This window comes from Hydra vulgaris, chromosome 04 (assembly GCF_038396675.1).
Source record: "Hydra vulgaris chromosome 04, alternate assembly HydraT2T_AEP".
In the NCBI taxonomy this organism is placed as follows: domain Eukaryota; kingdom Metazoa; phylum Cnidaria; class Hydrozoa; order Anthoathecata; family Hydridae; genus Hydra; species Hydra vulgaris.
Window position 1 is genome coordinate 46637501 of NC_088923.1, and position 16889 is coordinate 46654389.

The window sequence follows — 16889 nt, forward strand, 5'->3', positions numbered from 1 at the left end:
ATATATATATATATATATATATATATATATATGTATATATATATATATGTATATATATATATATATATATATATATATATATATATATATATATATATATATATATATATATATATATATATATATATATATATATACATGCAAACATATAATTGCAAAAATTAAAAATTTTAAAAAACCTTTTTTCTCTTCTATTTTGTTTAAGACCAATAATGATTGATTTTGCTCATTTGCAGATTGAATTTTACTGTTAGACTTTTCTAAAATGCTCTATATATATAAAAAAACAAATTCATTTTTTGTTTTGAAAATTTGAATACAAAATGTAGAGAGAGAAGTTTTTAAATATAGAATACCATACAAAAATCACAAGTAACAAAAAATTTGTTTGTAAATACAGTTTACCTTGCAAAAAACTGCAAAATTATTGACTGTATCCTGACTCTCAATTTCACTCTCTTCGTTGGAATCAAATGTTAAAGGAGTAACATGAAGAGAAGAAAGTTCCACATTTTTATCAGATGATTTTTGTTTTATAAACTTTGATTTTTGTTTATATTGTTTTTTCTGTTCTTCATTTTTATTTAGTTCTTCGTTAACACTCACAAAGGATGTTGTTGTTGCCACAACAGGACTTTTCCAAAGCTTTTTTTTTGGCTTTAAAAAAAATTGAACAAGTTTATAAACTAAAAGATACAGATACTAAATTTAAAAAAATAGTCTAAATAATAAATACCGGATATTGGTTTGCCACTGCTTCAATTTTATTAAACACAATATTGAGATCTTTTAACCATTTTTTTTTAGATTCAACTGGAACACCAATAGGTGTCTCATCTGTAAATTTAGACTCTGAATTCGGTAATGGAGATTTGTCTGAGTTTCTTTCAGATGAAACAAGACACTGATTTTCAGGTAAAAATATTTCTTTCTTATCAAAAAAAGTGTTTTTACTATTATCAGGTATAATTGGTTTAGGAATATTCTGAATTGCAGATTCTTTTGGTTCCAATGAATCTTTAACAGGTGAAAAGTTATCAAAATCTCGTAATATCTTTATTGAATCCTGACTTTCTGAGAAATCTGAAATTTCACACATGTTTGTTACTTTTGGACATTGAATTTTGACTTTCTTCATATTTTTATTGTTTTTTGGATTAGTTTTTAATTCAGTTTTTTTAGTTTTCAGTTTACTTTTTTTGTCTTGTGCTTTACTAATGCTAATGTTTTTATAAGTCTTGGCTTTTTTATTAACTATTTCTGGTGTAACACCTTGTGTACAAGAACTGCTTACTTGTAATTCAGCTTTACGTTTGATTTTGCGTTTTTTAACACAGGCATTTTCTGGTGTACTCTCTGACATACCCGACAAAGGACTACTTAGTTCAGTTTTACATTTGAATCTGTACTGGTTTTTAACATGAGAATTCTCAATTATATTTGATGTACTGTCTGATGTGCTTGATGAAGAAGTACTTAACTGTACTTCAGCTTTATGTTTTAACCTGTATTGCTTTTTTACACGAGGATATTTATTTTTTTTAATCCACCAAGGTTCTTGTGATGGACATTCATTTGGATCACTATCCTCAAAATCAAACAAACTTGTATGCAACTGCTCATTTTTGATTTTTTTAAAACAATCTTTTGTATAATTTAATGATGATTTGATTGGTTCTTCATTTAAAAATTGTCTAGTAGATTGTTTGACTGATTCTTTATTTAATGATATTTTTACTGGTTCTTTATAGAAAGAATTTTTGATTGATTTTTTATTCGAAGATTTTTGAGTTAAATCTTTATTTAATGATTGGATAGCTGATTCATCATCACTAAAATTCAAAGATATTTTTAATTAAATAAATAACAAGTTATTTATAACTTTTTAAAATTCAAACTATATTCTTATTAAAAATTCCTTTATGTCTTTAACACAAAACTTTTTTTTTTTTCAAAAATTTTTCCTAAAATATTCAGAAACAAAAACATTCATAACGTTTTTACTTTTATTGAAGAACAAAAAACATTCCAGCCTAATAAATTGCACTTTTGTGGTTTTTTAAAAACTATAAAATTTAATTAGTTTCCTAAATTAAATTTAGTAGTTCTTACATAAAGTGTGCTTGATTTTGTCATTTTAAAAGACAAAGAGTCATAAAGAGCCACTTTTTACCACAAATAGTAAATTTAAAACCTTTACCATAACAATATATATATATATATATATATATATATATATATATATATATATATATATATATATATATATATATATATATATATATATATATATATATATATATATATATAACCTCTAACTGGTTGTCAGAAAGTTTTTCCGTATTTTGCTGACAAAAAGTAAAAATTAAAATGCAAGACCAGAATTTTTTTTTATTATTACCTGATAGACTGCCTGCCCCAACCAAACCCTCAGTCGATGTAGCAGCACTCCCTTGCGAGTCAGGCTATAAGATAGTCTATGTAGCAACACTCTGTGCATGATTTACAGTAAAAAAAATAAAAATAAAAACATTTTATTAAAAAAAATAAAAATAAAAAAATTGTTTATATTATTAAAAACATTCAGAATGTTTTTAAAAACATTCTGGTTGAATTTGCGTTTTTGCGCTTTTTTTAAAAAACGATTAATTTGTAATTAAATTAATGGTTTTAACTTTCTGCCAACACAAATATGTTGGACGAAAGTCAAACGTAATTAAAAGTGACGTATTTGTTGACAAAAGAATCATTTTTTACCTTCCGTACTCCCAACATTTTATAAAACTATATATATACATATATATATATATATATATATATATATATATATATATATATATATATATATATATATTTGCATGGTCTTTTTTAATTTTAACATTGTCAGGTCAGTTTTAGGTTTTTTTAAAAAAAAAATATTTTAAGGACCAGAAACAAAATTTTATTATTTGATAGACTGCCTGCCCCAACCAAACCCTTAGTCGATGTAGTGGCACTTCCTTGTAGCAGCGGCTATTAAATAGTTGATGTAGCAGCACTCCTTTGTAGCGGCAGGCTATAAGATCGTTGATGTATCAACACTCCCTTGTAGCAGCAGGCTATAAGATAGTTGATATAGCAACACTCCGCGCATGTTATACAGTAGAAAAACAAAACTTAAACATTCAGAATGTTTTTATTTAAAAAGAAATAAAATAAAAACATTTAGAATGTTTTTATAAACATTCTAGTTTGCGTTTTTGTGTTTTTAAAAAAAAGTTAATTAGTATCCTCTATTAAATTAATGCATTTTGTTATAATCTACCTTTTGTTATAATCTAACCTTAATTTTGTAAATTTTAACACCATAGACAAGCGAAGAGCAGTTTTTTACCACAAATTGTATATTTAACGCCATTACTATAAATATTTACACATATAGATATACCTGTTGTAGGCGTTAAATATATATATATATATATATATATATATATATATATATATATATACCTATTGTAAAGGTGTTAAATATACAATTTGAGGTAAAAAACAGCTCTTTGCTTGTCTAGGGTAAATAAATTGACAAAACTAACGTTAGATAATAACAAAACGCATTAAATTAGTTGAGGAAACTAATTAAATTTAATGTTTTTTTAAAAACCACAAAAACCCAAATTAAAAGATTAGAATGTTTATAAAAACATTCTGAATTTTTTTATTTTACTTTTTTTTAAATAAAAACATTTTGAATGTTTATTATTTTTATTTTTTTACTGTATAACATGCGTTGAGAGTTGCTACATTGACTATCTTATAGCCTGCTGCCACAAGGGAGTGTTGCTACATTGACTAACTTATAGCCAGTTGCTACAAGGGAGTGTTGCTGCATCAACTATCTTAAAGCCTACTGCTACAAGGGAGTTCTGCTACATCGACTGACAAATAGCTTGACTCGCAAGGGAGTGCTGCTACATCGACTGAGGGTTTGGTTTGGGCAGGCAGTCTATCAAATTATTATTAAAAAAAAAAATTTACGGTCTTCAAAATTAAAAAAACATATAAAACTGACATTTTACGGTAAAAACTTAAAGACGACCATGCAAGTGTATATGTATATATATATAAAAAAGCAAAAAAGTTATGAAAAACGAATACTTAACTCCATAACACTTTTTTTTAACTATTTAAAAACACTTTTAAGCAAAATATGTTATTAAAAAAATCATTTTATCATACCATAGGTTTTAAAGCTGTAAGGGTTGTATAAACGTGTTTTGATGCTTATTTACAGTCCTATTGTGTAGCGTTAAAATTTATATCGTATATCCATAATTGAGGACTTTATTAATTGTACAGTGCATTTTTTTTCACATAATATGCATGGTTTTAAATAATCATTTATACTTTTTTTCTTACATCATTGATTGCATAGTTTTTTATGTTGTTTTTAATCATTATATATATATATATATATATATATATATATATATATATATATATATATATATATATATAAATATATATATATATATATATATATATATATATATATATATATATATATATATATATATATACATATATATAAATATATATATATGTATGTATGTATGTATGTATGTATGTATGTATGTATGTATGTATGTATGTATGTATGTATGTATGTATGTATGTATGCATGTATGTATGTATGTTGGTTTAAACTTGAATTAATAATGATAAATATATTAAGTCTAAAATAAAAGCTTATCAAGTCATAACAATAAGCCAATTTGATAATCTTCAAATGAAACTTGGAGGAATAATTTGTTATGTAATATTATTGCTCTTTTAAACAATGTTATTTAAGAAACATAACCCTTATGGGGAATTTTTTTTAATTATTGTTAAAATAGCGTAAAAAAAGATTATTAATTTTAAGAGCAATTAATTGCTGAGAGCATTTAGTTTTTTAAAACAACATAATACTTATGTGTTTTTAAATGTTGTTCTTCCCAGGCATCCCATAACCCTCTGTAAACAAATTACATGTTTTTACCTGAGTCAACAGGCCTTGATGATGACAGTGAAGAGCTTAATCAAGATGAAGAGCTGGGCTACATTGAATTTGAAATTAGTTCAGTTGAGGCTGTTGTAATAAAAGATTATTTTTCAATTTTAAAAGATGTTCGCACAATAATAAAATTGTTTAAAAAGTCACCTGTTAAAAATGATAATATGTTGCAGAAGCATGTAAAATCAGACTTTGAACATAAACATAAACCTATTTTAGACTGCAAGACACGTTGGAACTTATTACTTGATATGGTTGAACACTTTGTCAAGTTAAGCAAATGTATTAAAATCCTACTTATGCAAGTGCAGTCTCCAATAGCAATATCAAATTCAGAGCTTCTAATTCATAAAGATTTAGTTAAGGCTTTAAATTTTTAATGTCAGATTAAAAACAAGCTTTAAAAATAAGAACTTTAGGCATAAGAAACCCTAATTTCATTCACCTCATGAAATATTTAAACAAGCCTAGTTTTCTATTTCTGGTACTTCAGCTACTTTTGGAGTAAAGCTAAAAAAAACAGCAGTTATATTGTTAGCTAAAGACCTTTTAGTAAAACTTTTAACTCAAGCAATCAAAGAAGATTGTACAGAAAATACTAACATTAATTTTGAGATCCTAGTAGAAGGAAATTTTGATATGAAAACATAGCTAGGAAAAGCTGTACAAAATGTTGAGCTAAAACAAAAATTAAATGATGAAGATCTCAGTATAAAATCTCTCAATAAAGAATTTTCTGTCTTTGAGTCAACGAAAAAAAAAATACTTCTAATTTAGAGACTTTATTTTAGTGTTTAAAAACTATCCAACCAACATCTTTTAGTGCAACAAGCTTTTAGTGCATGCGGATTGTTTGAAACCAAACTTAGGAGAAGCTTAAATGATAACACTATTGATACCTTATGCTTTTTAAAAAGTTACTACAAATATAATAAAAGTGATAAAAATTAAAACTAAAATAAGTTTGATAAAGCGTGTACACAAAATAAATGTGAAAGAATAAGCACGTCATTTTTTTTCAGTGGTTGTATCAAAAACTTTTTAATTTTTTTGTATTTTGTTTACAATGTGTTGTGGTTTCAAAAAAATATGTTAGCTTTTGGATTTAACTTGAAATTAGTTTTAAAAATGACAAAAGAAGACGTAAGAAAAAATTATGCACAAATATTTACAAAATCCTAATAGTACCTACAATTCGATAGCAAAATCGTTGCAAATACATCCATGCACTGTTAGTCATGTTATTCTACGAGTTTCTCAAACAAAATCGATCAAACGCAAATCTGGTGGTGGAAGAAAAAAAGGTTTTAAAGATATAAAACTAGTAAGAAAACTGGTTAACAGTTTAAAAATAACCCAGGCCTTTCACTTAGGGAACGTGCAAAAATATATGGATTTTCTCATAGCTTTGTTGCAAAAGTTAGAAACAAACATGGTTTTCATTTTTTCAAAGCACAAAAAGTGCCGAACCGTTCTGAAACTCAACAAAAAAGTGCAAGAACCCGCGGCAGAAAGTTGTATGACAATTTTATTTCTAAAAATTTCTGTATTATTGAAGGCGAAACTTATATCAAGTGAGATCATCAACAAATTCCTGGTGCTATTTATTATATTGCCAAATATAGAGGAAAAGCAGATAAAAAATTTAAATACACAAAACATGACAAGTTTGCTAAAAAAGCTTTGATTTGGCAAGCTATTTGCAGTTGTGGCAAAAAATCAGCACCTTATATTTCTCAGTCCACACTTTCTGGTCGAATATATGTTAAAGAATGTTTACAAAAACCTTTAACCTCTCATTAAATCACACGATAACAAACCTGTGTTCCGGCCTGATTTATCTTATTAAACTAGCTATAGAATGGTATAAAAAGAATAATGTGAAATTTGTGCCTAAAACAGACATCCTCCAAATTGAGAGTTGAGAGAATTGAGAGTTATTGAAAAGCACTGGGCTATTATTAAAAGAAAAATGAAAAAAACAAAAAAGCTTTGAAGGAACATTAAAGATATTAAAATATCATTTAAAAAAACATCAAACAGTTTTGATTCTTATTCTGTGCGCAAGCTTATGGGTACCACTAAAGCAAAAGCTTGAAATTTTATTAGATTCCCACAGGAATAATTAATTTAAATATTAAAAATTTTAAAAATTAATAAAAATTTCTTGTGTAAAATAGTTTTTTTTAATTTATTTTTAAGTTAAAATTGGATCTGTATTTGGAACTGGATCCAAATCTTAAAAATCCAGGTAGGATCCAGATCCTAATTATTTTGCCAGACCTGTTATGCTCTAGCTAGAGGTTTATTTGAAAACACAAAACAAAATAAGAAGGAACTATACCTACGAAGGTTTGTTTATTTTATGTAGTTTATTACAAATTAAAAATAGTTTAATGGATATAATGAGTCTAATGGATATGCCAAAATGAACAATATAATGGATTTCTGTGAAACATGAAGATTCACAAATCAAGAAATATAATACCTAAATAAATCAAAATGTTCATGGGACATTATTTACCTAAACAAAACACACACACAAAAAAAAAGAACTTTTGTGGTCCACTTATCAATACAGTAAGAACTTCGATTCATACTTGATTTAGTGGGGAAACAAAGAGCCAATATTAACATCATATTTAATACTCTGTTTTAAACTATTATGGCTTGATGGTGTCAAATGTTTCACAGCGAAAGCCTTGTTAAAATTTTTGTTTGCACAATGTGGATCCTACTTCTATAGCTTGTGAAATCAAATCCTCTTTTTGTATAGCAGATACATCTAAAAAAGATTATTTTTGTTTACCAGTGAAAAGCAACTTATATAATTATATAACTAATAATTCTGGTGTTGAGGAGTTTGAGTTACATTTAGAAGTACGTTGAGTTCTTTTTAGAACTCAACACACCTCTTCCATTAAGTGCTTTGGTTGAGGCGATATTTTTGACAGGGTTTAATGTGATGACTGAAAAAAGACTGTATAAATTGGGTGACTAGTTGAAAAATTAGTTTTACTAAAATAAACAAAAATTAGTGTTGAAAGTTTTATTTTACTTAATTTAAACAATAATATTTTTCAATAAGCTTTTTATATTGTATAATTTTTGTATTGAGCTGCAATTATTACATTATTTATATATGTATAAAGTACATGCAGATGAAAACTAGGCCATCAGGACACCAGAAATATTTAAAAACTATTTAAAATAACTAAATAAAACATGTTAAAAAAAGTTAATCGCCCGCCCAGCAAAGCAATAACTTTGCTTTTAGTTTGTACAATTGTGTCATAACAAATACAATTTTCAAAGTAAAAATGTGTATTACAAAAAGAACAAGTTTTATTTTTAGAGAAACATGGAGCAAGTTCCTTTTTTGACTAAAAAACGAGGAACTGGAACTAGCTCTTATTTTACAAAATAAACAGGGATCAGAATGAGATTCTTTTAAAAAGGAACCTTCCAAACACTGATATATATATATTTTTTATACAATTTTTTATACAATCATACAATTAAAGAAATATAAAAATAAAAGAAATACAAAGAAACGTTTTCAAATACAAAAAATTGTTTTCATAAAATACAAAATATTATTTATATAAACACGCAGGGGCTCAAAAAAATAAATCTATATTTTATTTAAATAAATTAAATAAATCTTTATTTTATATAAATTTTGAATATTTATATGTATATACATATATAGAAAATATGTAATATAATATACATATATAGAAAAGCTATACATTTCTCTACTTTTTAAAGATAACTTTAATAAATTTTTGCACTTTAGTAACTATTGTGCAAACTGCTATTTATCAGTGGTTCAGATATTTGTATCCATTTTTTTTTTTTTAAATTTATTCAGAAAAACTCAACAAAAGTTTAAGTATTTTTTTTTTGTATTTTTAAATTACTTATTTTTAATTTCAAAATTACACTGCATTACAATAATATGAAAACACTATATGTTTTTATAATATATATTTATATATAAATCATCATCAAAAATATCAGTTTTATGTCGTTAACTGATTTTTTTTAATTGTGGTTGTTTATTTATAATTTTTTAATTTTTACAATTTTTATTGAAAAATTATTTTCAGAAAAAAATGAAAATTTCAATCAAATATTTGGTTAATAACTTTTTTTAATCAAGGTTCTTTATTTTCTAGATAAATTGTACACATAATTTTATAACAAAATAATAAAAAATAAAATTATTTAATTTAAAAATATAACTTTTTCACTTTTTTTTTTTTTTGAAAAAAGATTTCTATGCATATTATATACAATCATTTTTTTTTTAATGTTATTCACCTCCCTAAGGCCAAGAAGGCCACTACAGTCAAGGAGGCTACTTTATTGTGGTTACAACCCTCTCTCAATTCTTTAACTCCGAAAAATGAACCTCAATAACCAAGGTCACTGCATGGAGAAACAAGTTGAGCATGGTACTACCAGTGACATGGTGGGGATTGAACTCAAAAATACTAATTATTACTTTCATATTGTTTATTAACTTTTCCTATTCTTTACCTTTGCAAACATATATGCAACATATTTAACAATAATAGCATATATTATAAATTTTTAAAATTAATAACATTCTGATAAATTTATAAGTAAATAATACAACATATTTTATACTTTATCATTTACCTTAAGTTTCTTTTTCGTTTTTTTCCTACTTTATCATTTTCAGCATCTTAAAGATATTAAAAATAAATTTATAACACTGAAATAAAAAAACACATTTTTATTTACCTTACTTATTCAACATTTTTATGTTAGCTTTAATTATTCAGTTTTCTTACTTTGAATGCTTTTACTTTTAATTTTATGATTTTTGAATATGTTTGATTCAAAGTAAGACATTTTTCATGCAAATGTTTTTATTTTAATGAAAATATGTGTTTTGCAGTACTTTTGTGCAATGTTTTGTACTAAAAGTATAAACCATTAATAGATAATAGAAAATTATAAACATACAAAAGTATCGGGTAAGATTAAGTATAGATTGCGCAACAGATGATACCTAACTATGACAATGAAGATGATGACGATGATAATCATTATTATCACCATTATTATCATCATCATCATCATCATCATCATCATCATCATCATCATCATCATCATCATCATCATCATCATCATCATCATCATCATCATCATCATCATCATCACCATCATCATCATCATCATCATCTAATCTAATAGTTTACCTAATTTGCCTAATTACTTAGTATAAAATACTTAATTTTTATATAATTAATTTTGGAAACTTTAAAACTGTTTTAAGTATTTAAAACAAACACAGAACTTTTGACTAAAACAAGTATGGAACAAAACGATAAAATAATTAAGTTACCATTAGTTTCAATTTTATTTACTTCATCACTTGTAGTATTCTGAAGAAATAAGAAAAAATTTTAGCATAAAAATTTATATTTATTTTAGGGTATACTAACTTTTTTCAAAAAATAACAAAGTTATTAAAATAACAAACTGGTATATAATTTAACAATGTTATAAAACAAACTTTTTTTAAATCTTGCAAAAACTATATTGAGAATTACACCCTTAAGTAATGTATTGTTAAAAAATGAAAATTTAGATTAAATTGTGTGTATGATGTGTTTACATTGCTTTCAAAAAATTATTGTGCAACTCAGTGTATAAATTTCATAAAGTTTAAACAAAACCAAATAAAGATAATAGCAAATACTAAGATGCTGAAGACAATACGGTTTTGTAGAATAAATAAATACTAATAGTTTTAAGGCTTTATGATTAAATGATCTTTAAATCAAGACTTTATAAATATCATGAATTATATTTAGTAATGGTGCAATTGTAAAGCTCTTACTTTATAAGCGAAAAATGAGTTCAAACCCCTTACTTTTTAATTATAAAGTATAATCTTAAATAAAAAAAGCATACGTATAAGGTGCAGAGCTGTTACTAAAACAAATCTACAAAAATTAAATGTAGAAATAAAACGAATTACTTACAATTGAAACCAGACCTCCAAAACAATATAAAGTTTCAGATTGCTTAGACCTTATGATACAATATCATTTTCTTTATCTAACATTATTAATTCATATAAATACAGTCTTCACTAGCATTCTTATGGTTATACTGACAATAATATTGCATTTCATATAATATGCATAAATTTATAACTGTGTAGAAATAGGGTTTTAAATAGTGCAAAATAATTAAAAATTTCACTGATTTGGCTTAATAAAAAAGAAAATTTTTCAAAAAAAAAAATTATTATTTTTCCATCACAGCAGGTTGTACTGGACTATATGTTACCAGTAGCAGGGTTACGTGACCATAATTGATTGATACAAACTCAAACAAAATTAAAACTATATTTTAATTATTTATTTAACTGATACCTTATTTTGATAAATACTAAAATTTAAACTATTTTCTAGAAAAGGGTGACCTGACCTGACTGATTGCAGTAAAATGACAATTTATAACTTAAAATGCAACAACACCTTAAGCTAAAACTGTTGGTAAAAATATAATATGAAAGTTATCAATAAAAATAAAAATATTTACCCCCTCACTTTGAGAATCTCTATACTGTATTATTTTACTTTTACATGCACGTTTAGGATATTTGTTAGATTTCCTTTCTGATTCAACAACCTTATCTTCTTTAGATTTCTACAATAAAATTTACATTATACTTTATTATAACAGCTTTTATAATTCTAGCAATATTTAAAAATAGTACATGAATCTAAAAAAATTATCTTTCTTATTAAAAAAGAAATCTTTTATGCTTATAGTCAACCTACAACTAATATAGCATTGTGTGATGAGTGTAAATCAATACATGATCACCATAGTTGTGATGTTTCTAAATAACTGGAACCAACTTATACTTTTTTTTGAGACCATGCATCAATGCGAATTTTACTCAGACCTTTTGAAAAGTTGGCAAAGCTAATATTGAGTCTGATCATTTGAGTGATAACTGGTACATTATTTGATAGTCATAACTGGTTAGGAGCAAATTACATAATGTGAACTGAATCTTGTCATCAATAAAAACATATCAAAATTTTTTTATAATTTAGCAATAACCACCTACATTAGTCGAGTCATTTTAGGTTATATTACAATTAAGTAACACCAAAAAAAAACCCTACTATAGTCCTTAAGGAAAATGAGTTATTGACAAATGCTGAATTTTACTTATGTTTTAAGGTTAGAAGGTTTATACAAATATCACATTAATTAAAGATGGTTTTGATTTTAAATTTTGACAAATTTAAAATAGTGAAATAACAATTCAAAATTAATATATATAAAACTTCAACATCAAATCTAAAAGTTCCTCAATATTCCACAAATAAATTTGTGGCTTAAAGCATGAATTTAGTAAAAAAAAATTTTTGTGTTATTTTTTTGTAACTCCAACCCTCTACTTTTTCATATTTTAGTTCTCTTTTTTTTGAAATTCTTGATTGAAGAGTTAATAAGAAATATTATCATAAGAGTTAATAAGAAATATTATCATATATTATAGAGAAATAAGATAGCACATTTTACTGAAGTGGGAACAAGATGGAAAGATATCTACCACAGTATATTTTACACTTTAAGTGGGAGATAAAAGGTAAGATATTAACCATATTACACTTTACTGTTCAAGTGAGAACTAGGCAAACCAATATCAAAACAAATTTAAAAAATGGAAACTAAAAAAACATAAAAAATGAGAGAGTAAAAAATAATTGTTCCATTTTGAAATTAAAAAGAATATAAAATTTGGTTATATTGCTAATGTTGTTTTAAAGTTTTAAACATAAAATTGCAATTTTAAACAAAAAATTTAACGTTAATTTGTAAATATTAAAAAAACTTCATAGCTAACATTATTTTTATCTTTTTTTATAACTCTCTTTACTTCTGTTTTATTTTCTTTTCTAACATTTTCTTTGCTTTTATTTTCTTCTTGAACATTTTCTGAATCAATTTTATTATTCTTTTCGTACTTCAACTTCACTGCTGACTTTGCAGAAACCTTTAAAAAAAAAAAAATACTCAATATTATGTAGACCCCAAAACAAAGAAAACTTTCCCTGAAAAAAATCTAGTCTGGTACTTATTTTTCAGACATGACAAGTCAAAGAAATAAAAAAAAATCAATAGCAATTATTTTTTATTTATTTTTAAAATAGTTTTAAAATGATTCTTTCTTTTTTCATAATATGAAACATGTACAGGGGTAAGCAAAAACCTAACAATCTATAGTAAATCAAATTGCTATAAGTTTTTTGTTCAGCAACACAAGCGCATAACATTTATGAACTATGATGAAGTTTTATTTAAAAAAATTTATTTAGTTGCAAATATGTTTCTTGTTAACACATTGTCACGATCATTTCACAATTGCTAAAGTCATTTTTTCAATTTTTGAGAAAGCTAAAAAAAAAACTGAAAAAAAAATTGCTATTTTTTCTTATATCACAATGAAACAAATGAAAAAATTGGTTAAAGGTATAAGTGATTTGTCATATAATAGAAGACTGTGTAAAAAATACATTTCAACCATTTAAAACCCTTCAAAAATGACTTTTGTGAAATGATCATGATTATATGTTTATACTGTTAATATGACTTAAGTGATATTGAAGTTTTATACTTGCCAGTTTTACATGTTTTTTATCAACATATGTTTATATAGCTTCTAACATGTTTCTTATCAACATATGTTTACATAGCTTCATGCATGTTTCTTTTATAATATGTATAAACATTACTTATTAAAAGAATAAACAAATATTTTTAAACTCTGACAATTGTTTAAAACAACACTTGAAAAATTAAGAGAAACCAACAATATAAAATTTTCTAATAATAATTAAATAAGACTAATGAAATGAGGTTACTATTTTTACCTAAAGAAATGTTTAACTTTAAATTTAATATCTAAATATTATAAATTATTCAATAGTATAATAATTTGTTATAATAATATAACAATTAATTTTTTTATTCTTTTTTTATTCTTAATTAATTTTTATTATTATTAATATTATTATACTATTGTAAGCATGGTAAAGAAATACTACTATGGTCGTTGCTTTTAAGCAGTGACCATGATAGTATTTGTAGAAAATAAAAAGATGCAACTTTACAATGATAAGAAAAGAGGCTGAAGCTTAGCAGATCCAACTATGATTACAATGCATTTTTGAACCTTGCCTAGAAAAGAAAGAGCATAATTAGAAGAACCAGCCCAAATATAGGTAAATAGAGGTAGAGAATGGAATCAGAAAATAGAAAATGGCAAGCACAATAAAGAGAAGCAACCTTACCAGATGCTAATTTAGCAATCAATTGTATAAATAGTTTCCATGAAAGATCAGTAGTTAACAATAATCCAAGAAGATGTAAAAAAGAGGACTCAGCAAGATGGTTGTCATTCATTAATTTAGGAATGTCGACAGTACTGCAATAGTTGTCTGCAGTAAATAACTGAGTTTTGTTAGAGTTATAACTTACAAGCCACTGTGAGCCCCAATCTGTTACAGAAGCGAGAACAGATTCAAGATCAGCTACCTGTTCTAAGCTATCGAAAAGTAACTCTAAGTTGTAACATAGGGCTCCTTATATGGCCTCAACAATGCGCACCAAAAGCATTAACAGGGACACTGTTCATGCGCAACATGGCACTATTATACTCTGATATTTTGCAGCTGTTGGAATCAGCCTCTCTGAGAGCTACAACAGAGTTTGGAAAACCTTACTACCAGCTGGCCTCAGAACCATTAAAATGAGTTTTAGAGCTGTACCCTCATTAGGAGATAACAAAATAAGTTGCATAGCCACTATCAAGAAGGCACAGGCAAAAACCTATGAGAAGAGTCAAGAAGATACAGCATTCATCATCTCTAAGGCTGGGAATTTTTTTCTCCTAAAAAAGCACACTTTGCAAGACAGCAAGGCATGAGGCAGCTAGTACTGGGTTACATAATACCAGTAGAGAGTGATCATGATGATCCTGATCCTGACCTGACCTGGAGTAATTAAAAGAAGTTAATTATTGCAAACAGTGGCTCAAAACATTGAACATGATCTTTTAGAAATGGATTAGGAAAAACATTACATCTAACAAAATACTAGAGGTAAGGAAGAGTGTAGGCTTACATAATTGGAGTGTCTGGTTAGCTAAAAAATATTGCATCAAAACAGATTTAAACATTTAAAAAGTACATTTAAACATTTACACAGAACACATACATACATGAAGTAACTTATGAGATACAGATAGCAACTTATGGGTGAGCTAACACTGCACCAGATGTTCAGACAGAATGCAAACATGCAGATAGCAACTTACAGGTGAGTCAACACCGCACTAGACAGTTTAGACAGAACACAAACATACATATAAAGTAGATTACAGGTGAACTAAAACAATAACTGAGACCCCTTCAAATATATAAAAGACACACACTTACATAAAAACACTTACATATATATGTATATATTACTATAAGCATGACCGATTTTAAATTGTACTAATGATAGGGGGCAAACTCCATTCAGCCTTTACTTAGAATATATATATATATATATATATATATATATATATATATATATATATATATATATATATATATATATATATATATATATATATATATATATATATATATATATATAGATCTATAGTTTGTTGGCTTTGGGAAGAGCAGAAGGAAAAAAGTGATTCTTACGCCAACACATACGTCACTTTTAATTACTTTTGACTTTCGTCCAACATTTTCGTGTTGGACGAAAGTCAAAACCATTAATTTAATTACAAATTAATTGTTATATAAAAAAACCACAAAAACGCAAATTTAATTGACCAGAATGTTTTTAAAAACATTCTGAATGCTTTTAAAACATTCTGAATGTTTTTAACAGTATAAACAATGTTTATATTTTTATTTTTTTTAATAAAATGTTTTTATTTTTATTTTTTTTAATAAAATGTTTTTATTTTTATTTTTTTTACTGTAAATCATGCGCGGAGTGTTGCTACATCGACTATCTTATAGCCTGACTCGCAAGGGAGTGCTGCTACATCGACTGACAAATAGCCTGACTCGCAAGGGAGTGCTGCTACATCGACTGACAAATAGCCTGACTCGCAAGGGAGTGCTGCTACATTGACTGACAAATAGCCTGACCCGCGGAGTGCTGCTACATCGACTGAGGGTTTGGTTGGAGCAGGCAGTCTATCACTTTCGGACAACATCTAAGGGTTCTATATGTATATATATATATATATAGAACCCTTAAATGTTGTCCGAAAGTTTTTTCCATATTTTGTTGACAAAAAGTAAAAATTAAAATTCAAGACCGGAATTTTTTTTTTTTAATAATGATAGACTGCCTGCCCCAACCAAACCCTCAGTCGATGTAGCAGCACTCCCGTGCGGGTCAGGCTATTTGTCAGTCGATGTATCAGCACTCCCTTGCGAGTCAGGCTATTTGTCAGTCGATGTATCAGCACTCCCTTGCGAGTCAGGCTATTTGTCAGTTGATGTAGCAGCACTCCCTTGCGAGTCAGGCTATAAGATAGTCGATGTAGCAACACTCCGCGCATGATTTACAGTAAAAAAAATAAAAATAAAAACATTTTATTAAAAAAAATAAAAATAACAACATTTTATTAAAAAAAATTAAAATAAAAACATTGTTTATATTGTTAAAAACATTCAAAATGTTTTAAAAACATTCAGAATGTTTTTAAAAACATTCTGGTCAATTAAATTTGCGTTTTTGTGGTTTTTTTAAAAAACGATTATTTGTAATTAAATTA

At 26.0% G+C, this 16889-nt stretch overlaps 1 protein-coding gene across 6 annotated transcripts in view; it reads right to left on the reverse strand.

Moving 5' to 3' along the window:
* Positions 1–16889, reverse strand: part of LOC105845222 (synaptonemal complex protein 2) — a 126035-nt gene that overhangs the window by 40180 nt on the left and 68966 nt on the right. For 4 of the 6 annotated variants that reach the window (XM_065796470.1, XM_065796469.1, XM_065796474.1 and 1 more), the window contains 7 exons: positions 12945–13094; positions 11621–11728; positions 10413–10452; positions 9701–9746; positions 737–1832; positions 406–657; positions 180–270 (listed from right to left, as the gene is read on the reverse strand). In XM_065796470.1, the coding sequence (XP_065652542.1) occupies positions 180–270; positions 406–657; positions 737–1832; positions 9701–9746; positions 10413–10452; positions 11621–11728; positions 12945–13094 (1783 nt within the window). The remainder of the gene's footprint in view (positions 1–179; positions 271–405; positions 658–736; positions 1833–9700; positions 9747–10412; positions 10453–11620; positions 11729–12944; positions 13095–16889) is intronic. The other 2 variants (XM_065796472.1, XM_065796471.1) reach the window with 1 other exon arrangement.